This window comes from Myodes glareolus, chromosome 1 (genome assembly GCF_982192425.1).
Source record: "Myodes glareolus chromosome 1, mMyoGla1.1, whole genome shotgun sequence".
Taxonomy (NCBI): domain Eukaryota; kingdom Metazoa; phylum Chordata; class Mammalia; order Rodentia; family Cricetidae; genus Myodes; species Myodes glareolus.
In genome coordinates, this window is record NC_142026.1 from 31935706 (window position 1) to 31948358 (window position 12653).

Here is a 12653-nt window from a genome sequence, read left to right on the forward strand (position 1 = left end):
GTTTGAAAGACTGGTTCAACAGACAGTCAACACCTATTTCAATATTTACCTTATTCTATCTCCTGACCATGGATGATGGTGCGGGAGAATTGTCTGTATTCTGTCAATCATATTTTAAATAAACACTGATTGGCCAGGTGGGAAGTATAGGCGGGTCAATCAGATAGGAAGTAGAGACTGGGCGGTGAGAACAGGAGAATTCTGGGAAGAAGGTAGCTCTTCAGGCAGTCCAGCCCAGACCACCAAAGAAGCAACATGTGACCTGCCCTGCTGTGAAAGGTTCTGAGCCATGTGGCTAACATAGATAAGACTAATGGGTTAATATACGTTACAAGAGCTAATAAGTAGCTCAGGCTAATGGGCCAATCAGTTTATAATCTTATGGAGACCTCTGTGTGATTTTCTTTGGGGCTTGCCAACTGTGGGGTACCGGGCAGGACAGAAACCCCAACAAGCCGGCCCTCATGCTACAGGATGAGACTTTTGACTTGCTTCTAACAGACACTTCATGGAAAAAGATACAAGAATTTTTTTTTCTACAGTAGGTTAAGTAAATTGTGACTTCTCCCTTGCTAGAAGACTCTTGTCTTCTCAACTTGCATACTTGGATGAAGCAAGCTGCTACTCTAGAAAGTTCTATGTAGCAAAGGTGTTTGTCTCCAAGATTCACCTTGAAATTCAATGCCCAGTGGAAAACTATGAAGAGAAATGGATGGACGGTAGGGAGTGATTAGATCTTAGGGTCTCTGATGTCACAGGTAGAAGTGGCGCTTAGAAAAGGCCTCAAGAGAAGTGAGTTCATTGCTTCCATCTCTTCTACCTCGTATGCCACATGACTATACAACAGCAAAGTTCAGTGCTGGAAGCAGATGGAGCCCTCGTTAGAGCTGCATCTGCTGGTGCCTTGATCTTGAACCTCTCAGCCTCAGAAATGGGGGAAATAAAAAGGTATGATTTGTCAACTACCTGACCTAAGAGATTTTGTTGTAGCAGCAGGAATGGACTGAGGCATCAAGGAACTGAATTAATCAGCAGCCAGTGAGGGATGGAGACCTCCCAACTCAACAGTTCTTAATACATTGGATTCTGCTAGTAACCACTGCAGGGTTGTCCATAGGTTTTCTCTAGTTGACCATTCAGATGAGACCACAGGCCTTCGTGTTCTCTACAGTGCAGTCTTTTGAGAGGTCTGGGAAAAGAAAAACCAACAAAACAATGGCCAGACTCCTGACCCCGAGAAACTGTGAGGTAATACATGCATTTTCAAAGAGTTAATTTAAATTTCATGTGTGAGTATCTGCATGCTTGTTTGTGTATTATTTTTATGCCAGGTGCCCGTGAAGGTGAGAAGAGAACATTGGGTCCTCTGGGGCTGAAATTAAAGACAGTTATGAGCCACCGTGAGGGTTCTGGGGACCGAATGAGATTTCTCTGCAAGAGCAGTCAGCATTCTTAACTGCTGAGCCATCTCTCCAGTCTTTAAATGTGTCGTCTGTGCTGTTACACAGCAGCAACAGAACTCATGAGATGTGGAATGCTAAACCTAGTCCAGAGAGAACCGTGCTGGTGCCAAAGGAGCTATTTTAAATGTTTTCTTTTTATTTTTCTAATTTTTGAAATTAAAATGTACTTATATAATTTTTCTTCTCTTTCTTACTTCAATCTCTCTCATGTATCCACTTCCATGCTCTGTCTCAAATGTAAATTATGATCTCTTTTTCTTTAATTCTTGTTTTACACACACACACACACACACACACACACACACACACACACTCATGCTCACATACATGGGAGAGAGAGAGAGTTCTAAATATGTAAATATAACCTGCTCAGTCTATATAAAATTACTGTATATATCTGAGTTGGTATTGAATAAGCACTTGGGGAATCTTCCCTAGGGAGGGCTATTCTTCCTGGTCTCAGCACTTTAAAGTAGCTATTTTTAATATCAGAAAATGTCGACTACAAACCAAAAAAGATCACTAAAGATTAAGAATGGCGTTTCATTGGGTCTAGAGAGATGGCTCAGTGGTTAAGAGCACTGACTGCTCTTTCAGAGGACCCAGGGTAAATTTCCAGCACCCATGTGGCAGCTCACAACCACCTGAAACTCCAGTCCCAGGAGATCCAATGCCCCTTTCTAGCCTCTGTGGGCATGGCACACACAGCACACAAGCATACATTCAGGCAAACAGTCATCCCATGTAGAGAGTTTAACTCCCTCCAGTAATCTGAACCAGGGAGGTGAAGGTGAATCACATACACAGAAGCAGTAACAGGCCTGGGGAACTTGATGCTGCTGCTGACTTTCCTAGAGTGTTGAATCCCCCCCCCCCACTGCCAAAAGCAGATTCATTTTTTAAAGGACATGGGGGTATTTACCATGAGAGATATATTTTTTGATTATAAAATAAGTCTCAATGAATTTATAAGGTTGTGCAAAGTAAATTTTCCAAACACCTTTGATTAAGTTGGGAGGCAGAGGCACGTGGATCTTGTGAGTTTAAGATTGGTCTGTTCTACCTGGAGAGGTTCTGGCCAGCCAGGGCTACACAGTGAGACCAGGACTTAGTGAAATAACAGTAAAGATAGTATATAGGAGGACATGTGGAGCCCTGAAAGCCTGTATTTGAAAATAATACTCAAACCAATAACGTTAGCATTTAAAGAAATTTAAATAACATTATTACATTGAAAGAAATTTAAAAAAAGATAAGCAAATAAAACTCAATGCAAGAAAGAAAGGAAAGCAAAAAAAAAATAATAGAGAAGAGACAAAAAAAGCCCACAAAAACAAAAAAATAGAGGTCAATGAAATCACAAACAGGACTTATGCGGCCAGGCAAATTTTAACATGAATGAGAGAGAATCAATGAAATCAGAAGCAAAACTGATGGGGGTGGGACACCCCAATATCATGAGAGACAGAGGAAATATGACAGAATCCACAGCCAGTAAAAGAAAAATCAGGGTCAACCTCATGCCAACAGATTAGACATCTTAGCTGAAAGTGAGACATCTCTGTGAAAGCTTGCTTAGGAAGAGAAACATCTACCTCTGTTTAGGAAAGAACTTGAATTCATAGTTAGAAACCTCTTGCCAAGAAAATGCCACATCCAGATAGCTGTGGTGGAGAACTGCACCGCACACCTGAGACGATCTAAAATCTAGAAAATGAAGAGGGAGAAGGGACTGCTTCTCATTTATTACTGGGATTATGTCAGTGATGCTTAAATCAGTCAAAGATGGTGCAAGACAGCCATAAACTAGTCTCTCTCATAAAAATAAGAGTAGGCATTAGAAATATCACAGCAAATTAAAACCAATTATTATCCATCTACTTATCTTCCATCCATCCTATCATATATCTATCTATCTATCTATCTATCTATCTATCTATCTATCTATCTATCTATCATCTATCTATCTGCATATAATAATCCATGAGTGTAGTTAATAATCCCAGGAAAGCAAGGTTGGTGTACCATCTGAAAATCAGTGTTAAGAGATCAAAGCAAGGTCATATGAGCATTTTCATACCTATAAAGAAATTTAAGAAAACTCAGTGTCCCTATATAATAAAACTCCCAACAACCTAAGAATAGAAAAGAGTGCTTTGTCTTTTAGGAAGGCAATCTAGAAGAACTTCTTAATGGTGAAAGACGTTAAATACCATGCTCTAAGACAAGGAACGAGGAGAAGCGACTCCTCATTGTTTCTCTCCAGAACTGCACTGGGAATTCCAGTCAGCGAAATAAGTGTGAGAACGAGAATTCAGTTTGCAAAGGAAGCAGAGCCGAGTTTGCTGACAGATGATAAAACTGTCTGCATAGAGATCCCATGAACTTATGGAAGCCTTTACAAGACCAGTGAGCCCACGGAGGCAGAAGGCTACAAGGTCACCACAGAAAAGCAACCAGTTTCATATGGCACAAGATCAGAAATCAAAATCAAAATACCTTCCACATTGGCGTCAAAACTACGGAAGGCGCCAGGCGGTGGTGCCGCATGCCTTTAATCCCAGCACTCGGGAGGCAGAGGAAGGTGGATCTTTGTGAGTTCGAGGCCAGCCTGATCTACAAGAGCTAGTTCCAGGACAGGTTCCAAAGCTACAGAGAAACCCGGTCTCGAAAAACCAACACAACAAAACAAACTACAAAATGCTAATAGCTGCACAGTGAGGTTCTAGTTTCCTATCTGCTACTGTGATAAAACACACTGACCAAAAGCAGTGTAGAGTAGGATAAGGTTAATTTGACTTACACTTCCGGGTTATAGTTCATCATCGGGAGGAACTCAAGTAAGAACTTGAAGCAGAAACTATGGAGGGTTGCTGTGTGGTGCCGCACCTGCAGGGTCATGCTTGACTGACTTTCTCATGCAGACCAGGGTCACCTGCCTAGGGATGATGCTGCCCACAGTGGACCTAGCCCTCCTGCATCAGTTCACAGTCAAGACAGTCATCCATGGGCATGCCTGCTAGCCAGTGTGCTCTGTGCAGTCCCTCAATTGAGAGTTTCTTCTCAGATGACTCTAGGCCATGTCAAGGTGACAAAGTCAACTAGGGCAGTGGACCTGGTGGGCATTCGGGACCAGCTCTCAAATAGCAGAGGCAGGACGATCATGAATTTGAAGCCATCTCAAGCTATATAGCAGTATCCCTGTAGAAGACCGCAACCACACTCTCCACCATAGATGGCTCTGCACCGCCAGGTGAGCTAGAAAGCTCACACATGTTGGTAACTTTCCACTTCTGTGTCCCCGCCTACTCCCGAGGTATCACCTGGGACTGGGAGCAGTTGACCAATCCAAGAGTGACACGTCCGAAGCTAGGACAGTTTCGTATATAAGGGATGGCTTCCTTCATATCTGGGTCTCCGCCATGTGGCTTATGCTCTAGCTCCCAAGAGGATTAAAGCTATTACTGCAGAAGGATCCTAAGTGCCCCGCGTGGTTCTTGCAGGCGAGGCCGAGCGCGGGACATCTGGTGCGATACCCGGGAAGAAGAAGAACTTTGCACCGCCGGAGACCCCTTGGACACAAGGAGGATTCAGAACTGCAGGCATGCATACTCAGAGAGGTACGCTCTAAAGTCCAGAGAGCATATCAGAAACTGAGCAGCAGTGGGAGGTTGTGCGCGCACACCCAGATAAGTTAAAAAGAACCCCCCAATGATTCTAAGAAAGTAAAAATGGGGGAGAAGGCTGATTTACAAGGTCAAAAGCTTTATGTTATGTTGTTCATGTTGTTTTTTATGTACTGGACAGGAGAAAGATATTTGAATTTAGGAACTGCTAAAAAAGGTAGTTTAAATTTAAAACATGGGCTTAAGAATATGATGTTTTGGAGGAGAGGTTCTGTTTTCGCCTCCACAGAGGATGGGAGCCTAAGTATGTGCTTGAGATCCACGTGGTTTGAATCACCGAGACCTCCTGAAATGTTATAGTGTTTACCCCTAAAATACAGCGGCCCAATTCAGCAGGAAGCAGTCAAAGAGATTAACGGCGCCCAAATTCCCTAAAAGATTAAATGAGGTCCTTTCAGTGATTGCAGAGCAGCAAGCCTGCTTCTCTGAGTTCCGCTTTGCTCCGTACACCGGTTTGGGCTTGGAGTGGGTGCACCTGGGGCTGGAGGGCAGCTGGAGCGGAGCTTTGCTCTGTGGCTATGGTGGGGGGCACGTTGCTCCGGCTCGGTTGGTGCCTGGCCTGGAGGATGTCACGGCGGTACCGGGAATGAGAGCGGTGCCACAGGCAGCCGGGCCAGAGGGCTTACAATGTACCTGGAACTATGAGGGTTTCTGAGGCTAAAATGTCTCTGGTTCCATTTGGCTATGCTAAACGATGCAGACTTCAGGCAGGGCTGGTCGTAATTATCATAATAAAAGCGCAATTAAGGTTTAGACGCAGTAAACAGGCAGTACCGTATTACATCTACATAGTGCGACTTAAGTTTTTAAGAACTGCTTAGCATTTTAAGAACTCAAGTCCTCCTGAAAGATTGCTGTGTATACGCTTGGCTTGTCTGGTGTTTCAGGATCCGCAGGGAGGTGGATGCGAAGGGCCTTTGGATTTTGGGGTGATTGGGTCGTTGGCTGGATCTGTGAGAGTTTACAGCCGCTTTTGCTGTGGCACAGGTGTTGAGAGTTGGCTAGTAGGAAAGCGGCCCTGTTCGCCGCCTCTCCCATCGGCCCCTTGAGCCGCAGCGGCTCTGGCGTGGACCTTGAGATGTTGCTGCCTGTGCCGCCTTGGTCTGGGTGTCGGCTCCCGCCACACTCCCCCACCAACACAGCCGCGGAGGTCTGGGCTGGCCCCGCAGGGAAGGCGGGGGCGCCTGGGGGTGGAGCCGCCACTTCCTGGCCTGGGACACGGGGATCCGCGCAGCGAGCAGGCCCAGGGCCTCGCACAGCCCTTGGATGGTGGGCGGGCTCTGGAACCCGAGGCCACCGTACCCGGCAAGGAATACGGGAGCCAATAAATCTTAAATCTAATATCAACAAACAGGGCCTGGGTTTTTCCTAGGCGCCACTGGGGCAGCACGGCCTATATCATGAAAAACAAAGACCCTCAATCAGTTATCTACCACAGTGGCTACAGCCCTGGATCAGCAGGCTACCATAGATACATCTATTAGAGATGAAATAATGGTTCTTAATCAAATAATTGACCTAGTACAAGAACAGGTGGATATCTTATGACAGCTTGCCCAATTGGACTGTGAATGGAAAACTCCAGCCTTATGTGTGACCAGTGTACCATATGAGAACTTTATAAAAGTGGCTAACTTGTCCCGAGAATTGTCTTTGTATCTTGCAGGAGAATTTTGATGATTTGCTGTCCTCCTTGAGATGGTCCATCATGACAATCAACTCCACGCGAGTGGACATAAGCCTGGCCAAAGGATTCCAGTCCTGGGTTGTGTCCTTCATCCCCTACTTCAAAGAATGGGTGGGGGTGGAAATGTTTTGGAACGGTCCTACGCTATGGAATAGTGTTTCTCCTCTGGATGGTCTGCTGACTCAAATCCCAAAGTCTTAGGGACAAAGTGGTTTTTGCACAGCGTTGGCTGCCCTGGAACAGGGAGCCTCTACTGACATGTGGTTATCTATGTTAAAGCAGTAAGGTTTAAGCCAACCAGCTCCTGCACCCCTAGGACTGTGGTCCATGGCACAGGGTGGAGTGCTTGACTTAGCTAGCCCTAAAGGTTGTCGAGCTGAAAAGTATCGCACAGAGAATGGCCCTCTCTGAGAGATATGTCGTCCTGCATAAGGGTTTCCTGCCGTATATTCCCCTTTCCCAGAAAAATGGCAGAGGGCAGGCCGGATAAGTTCCAGGTGTCATGAGCCTAGGGGCAGTTTCCGTGTAAGCCCATTTTAATGTTTCTATTTTGGGAAGTGCGACCTCTATCTTTACCTTTTGAGGGAGTTGCCTTTCTGCAAAGAAGTAAAATTAGGGGGAGATGTAGAAGGCCGCAACCACACTCTCCACCATAGATGGCTCTGCACCGCCAGGTGAGCTAGAAAGCTCACACATGTTGGTAACTTTCCACTTCTGTGTCCCCGCCTACTCCCGAGGTATCACCTGGGACTGGGAGCAGTTGACCAATCCAAGAGTGACACGTCCGAAGCTAGGACAGTTTCGTATATAAGGGATGGCTTCCTTCATATCTGGGTCTCCGCCATGTGGCTTATGCTCTAGCTCCCAAGAGGATTAAAGCTATTACTGCAGAAGGATCCTAAGTGCCCCGCGTCGTTCTTGCTGGCGAGAAGGTAGCGCGGGACATATCCCTTCAAGTAACCAGCAAGCAAATACACAAACACACACACACACACACACATACACACATGTACATATATATGTGTATGTGCATCAGGAATAAATCTTACACAATATTTATTTGCAAGCCCCCTTCACTGAAAACTACAAATCACAGTTGGGAGAAATAAAATATGATCTAAGTAAATGGGAGGGTGAATTATATCCATATGTTGAAAACCTAAGCCTAAACATTTGTGTAAGGTGTTTACTCTCTCCAAACTGATGTATATACTCAGGGCAGCCCCAGTCAAACCCAGCAGGCAGCATGTAGGAGGTGCCCAACTGAACCTAAAATTCAAATGACATGCAAATGAACTATAATAGCCAAAACAGTTCAAAAAATAACGTTTGAGGGCTTACTCTTATCTTTTTTTTTTTTAGTATTTATTTATTTACTTTGTATACAATATTCTGTCTGTGTGTATGCCTGCAGGCCAGAAGAGGGCACCAGACCCCATTACAGATGGTTATGAGCCACCATGTGGTTGCTGGGAATTGAACTCAGGACCTTTGGAAGAGCAGGCAATGCTCTTAACCTCTGAGCCATCTCTCCAGCCCCAAGGGGGTGATGCACTTCTGAAGCTAAGTTTTGGTAGATCACCCTGCTATCCTGGTGGAGGACCCTTCCAACTAGCATTTCATGGTCTGAAGTTCTACCCAGCATGAAAAGGGAATGGGCTGTACACAACAGCATGGGTGTACCTCAAGGAAATATGCTAAGGGAAAGAAGCCAGAGGAACTGCTGCCGAAACACTTTTATATCCATATGGGAAAGCAAACACACACACATACACACACACACACGCATGTACGCATGCACGCACACACTCATGCATGTGTGTATGCATGCACTCACAGTCTCACACACATTCACCCACACTCTCAACACTCACACACATTCACACACACACACACACACCAGTCACTTTGGTCACCCCTCATACCATATTCAGAAATAGCTCAAAATGGGTCACAGATTTTTCTGGATCAGCTCAGTCTGTGGTGTATGACCGCAGGCCCCACGGTGCTGTGAGACAGAAGAAAGGAGACAGGGGAACCAGCGGCTTTGTGTCTGTATACAATTGCTGGGGACCTAGGAAGTGAACTGTGACCTCAGAGGTAGCAAGTTTGGCAAGTTTGGTTTAATCAGAAACAGGACCCGTGTGAGTTCACGGCTGTGGGAATGGATCTAATTTATGTTAGGCTGTCAGCAAAGAGCCAGACACACTCCTGCAGCTGTGTTCTGAGTGCAGACCCTCTCACACGGTTAGAGTGCTCTTGTCTATTCCCAGTCCTGAGAAACTGCAGGACTAAGTATCTGGAGTTGCTTTGGCCTCAAAACTCGAGGTGGTTGCAGTCTGGGCAAAATGAATCCAGATTTAAAGGTAGGACTGTAAGGTTTAAGTTTGTAGATGAGAATGTAGAAAACCTTTGTGGGCTTGGGTCAGGCAAAGAAGTTTTAGATCAAATAGCCTAAAAGAGTGAAATTGACAAATTAAATTTTAATCGAAATTGTAGAAGGAGCGGCGGGCTGTGTCCCACCACCCAGCTAGCTTTACCCGAAATAATTACATGGAAACTGTATTTTTTAAAACTGCTTGGCCCATTAGTTTTAGCCTCTTATTGGCTAACTCTCACATCTTGATTAACCCATTTCTAATAATCTGTGTAGCACCACGAGGTGGTGGCTTACCAGGAGGACTCTAACCTGCGGCTGTCTCGGAGAGGAGAGTCATGGCAACTGCCTGCCTCTGCTTTCTTTCTCCCACAATTCTGTTCTGTCTACTCCACCCACCTAAGGGCTGGCCTATCAAAAAGGCCAAGGCAGTCTCTTTATTAACCAATGAAAGTAACAATAGACAGATAACCCTCCTCCATCACGAAATGAAGAGCTTCTAGTCTTTACAGACATGAAGAAAACAGAAGGTAGAGGTTGGGAGATGGTGCGTGCCAATCACAGGTGTGAAGAGGGCCTCACGCTCTCAATATATAAAGAGATCTTGAGGTTTTAACCTGAAAACAACTGAATTGAACATCTGGGCAAAGTATCCAAACACAGAGCTCACCCAAGAAGAAATACGGATGACAGATAAGTATGGCGTTAAGAATCTGTGAATAATTCAATATAATTGGGGAATAAAATAATTGGGGAAATGCAAACGGAAGCCTTGATGCTTTTACTTCTGTGTCTGCCCGCATGTCTGCGATTCAAATGCCCATGTTGCTGAGGGGAATGTAATGCATAGCTTTGCAAATAAGCGTGGTGACGTTCTTAATCTCATCAGATGGGCTAGCTATTGTAACCCTAGGTTTACCCAAAATTTTAAAACGCTTTTAGAAGGGCGCAAAAAACACAGGCTGTTTGCAGCAGCCTCAAACTGTAAACAACGCCTTTCATTATTATCACCACCATCGCCATCATCTCCATCATCATCATTTTGCAGTAACTAGGGATCGAACCCAGAGCCTCATAAAGGCCAGTGAGTGCCTGAACCTGAACTACCTCTCCCAGGGGTTCAAATATCTTTCAGTTAGGAAACACACTGTGGTATATCTACACCGTGGAATACTACTCAGCATGAAAAGGGAAGGAATGAACCCAGGGCAATGAACCCATGGCTGTATCTCAGAAGAATTATGTTGAGGGCAAGAATCTAGATAGGACGTTCTATTAAAACGAAATTTTAGAACGTGTTGGACTTTTCAAACACGTGCGACTTACTGATGTCCTTCACAGCTTTGGGCCTCTTGCATCCCCCCACCCCCACCCCACTCTGAACCCTCAGCTAATATTTCTTCCTGCTTCCTGCACGTGCCCCTTGGGGCGGAAGAACCCTAACTTTGGACAGGTGGGGAACAGCGGACCCCAGCATGATCCAAGTACGAAAGGAAGTGATTTTATGTTACCCGGCACAACAGAATGCAGTCAAGCAATTATAACGCAAGAGCAGGGACTAGAACATTTGAAATGAAATGTTGGGACACACAACACAGGCAGGAAACCCTAACAGCAGCACCAAGGTCGCGGTGGGGTTGGGGTGGGGGATGGGGGCGGGCTTTGCTCCCGACCCCAGGCAGCGCAACCCGGGCGAGTGGAGTCCTTGCGGGCCTCGGAAGCCCCCGCCCGAGGAGCTAACCATTTATGTCACACTGTGACAATTATTCTGCATAAAATTATCATTAAAAACCCTAATTTTTCAGCTTCCAACCCCGCCAGTGGCCTTTTAGCATTCTTCAGCGCCGCGTTTGCAGGCCGTGATCAGAGGCTCATTACCGCGGCGTGGCGCCCCGCGCGCTCGCAATCAAGCGCTAATTAACCCGCCCGGGGCCGCGCCGGCGGGGCGGGGTCGGGGACGGTCCAGCGGCCCATGGGGCGGGGTTCATGACCTGGGGACTATCCTAGCCTGGGCCCTAAAGATTCCAGCCTGGGGCTGGGAGTCAGGATCACAGACCTGGGAATTAAGGTTAGAATCCCAAGCCTGGGAATCAGGGTCAGATTCTGTGATGTGGAGAGTAGGCTAGGGTCCTGGGCCTGGAGAGTAGGGACAGATCTGGGGACTAGAGTCACAATCTCAGGTTTGGGGACTAGGGCACATAGGTCCTGGACTGGGGATCAGATTCAGAAAATCTCCAGCTTGGGGACTAGAGATAGAGAGGTACCCGGCCTGGGATGTCGAGTCAGGGTCCTAATCTAGTCATGGGCTGGGGAAAGAAGCAAGTATGGACCAGCCTGGAAGCATGTGACCAAAGGCCAGATTTGGGTCTACGCCTGAGACCCCCCCAACGCCCCCTCCCCCCAGTCTGGGTCCTAGGACCAGTCGGCAGTGCGGGCCCGTCTTACCCCAGAGAGGCTGGGGTGCGGCACAGGTGCAAGGGTGCAAGGCCCTCCGCGTTGAGCAGATCTGGGTCTGCCCCATGCTGCAGCAGCAGCCGGGCACAGGCGGTATGGCCCCCGAGACAGGCCTCATGTAGGGCACCACGACCTCCGGGGCTGGCATCCGGATCAGCGCTGCGACTGAGAAGGTGTCTCACGCAAAGCACGTGGCCGTGGGCCGCAGCGATACACAGCGGCGTGGTGAGCTCCCGCTTGTACTCCAGGGTCCAGAGGCCTGGAAGGGGAAGGGATATGATGATAGGCTGGGGTAGATGGAAGGACTGGTGGGGGAGGGCGATAATTTGCTAAGGCTGGAGGGTGATACCACTTCTTACAAGTAAGTAAGCGAGAGTCACTTGACAGCATAGTTAGAGCAGAGAGACACACGGAGTGAAAGACAGGATCCATGGAGGAAGAAGAGAAAGAAGAGACTGGGAGGGCTACAGTTGAGATTATTGCTAGATAAAATGGATTTCCCAGATGTGGGGTAATGGGAAATCTGGGATGACTTAGAGTTAAAGGCTGGTCCTGGAGGAAGGATGGTTTGGGATAGGATGTATGTATGTATGTATGTATGTATGTATGTAATCTCAGTACAGAAGGGATCTCTCCTAGGTTCAGATTGGGGGTAACTTTAGTGAGAAGTGGGGTGAGGACCTTTACAGACTATAACCTTCTTCCACCTACCCTTTCATCATTAAAAGGAAGCAAGCATGTGTACAAAACAAACCCCATCACCAAGGTTTGCTGAAGAAAAGACAGGGAAGAAGTCGAATGTTCTTGGAAGTGACTGCTATAGAAGGTTGTTTTCACGCAACTGTCCACAGTCCACACAATTCTGGCGTGCGTGTGTGTGTGTGTGTGTGTGTGTGTGTGTAGGGCTATTCCTTCTTGTTGGACAAATGAGCAGACTCTGCCTGTTTGGCTTCTCTGAACACTTCTCTGAACACTTTCATACAGCT

The 12653-nt window shown here is 46.6% G+C and overlaps 1 protein-coding gene across 2 annotated transcripts in view; it reads right to left on the reverse strand.

Moving 5' to 3' along the window:
* Asb18 (ankyrin repeat and SOCS box containing 18) overlaps nt 1–12653 on the reverse strand; it is a 69086-nt gene that overhangs the window by 31391 nt on the left and 25042 nt on the right. For both annotated transcript variants that reach the window (XM_085696794.2, XM_085696790.2), the window contains one exon: nt 11659–11926. In XM_085696794.2, the coding sequence (XP_085552920.1) occupies nt 11659–11926 (268 nt within the window). The remainder of the gene's footprint in view (nt 1–11658; nt 11927–12653) is intronic.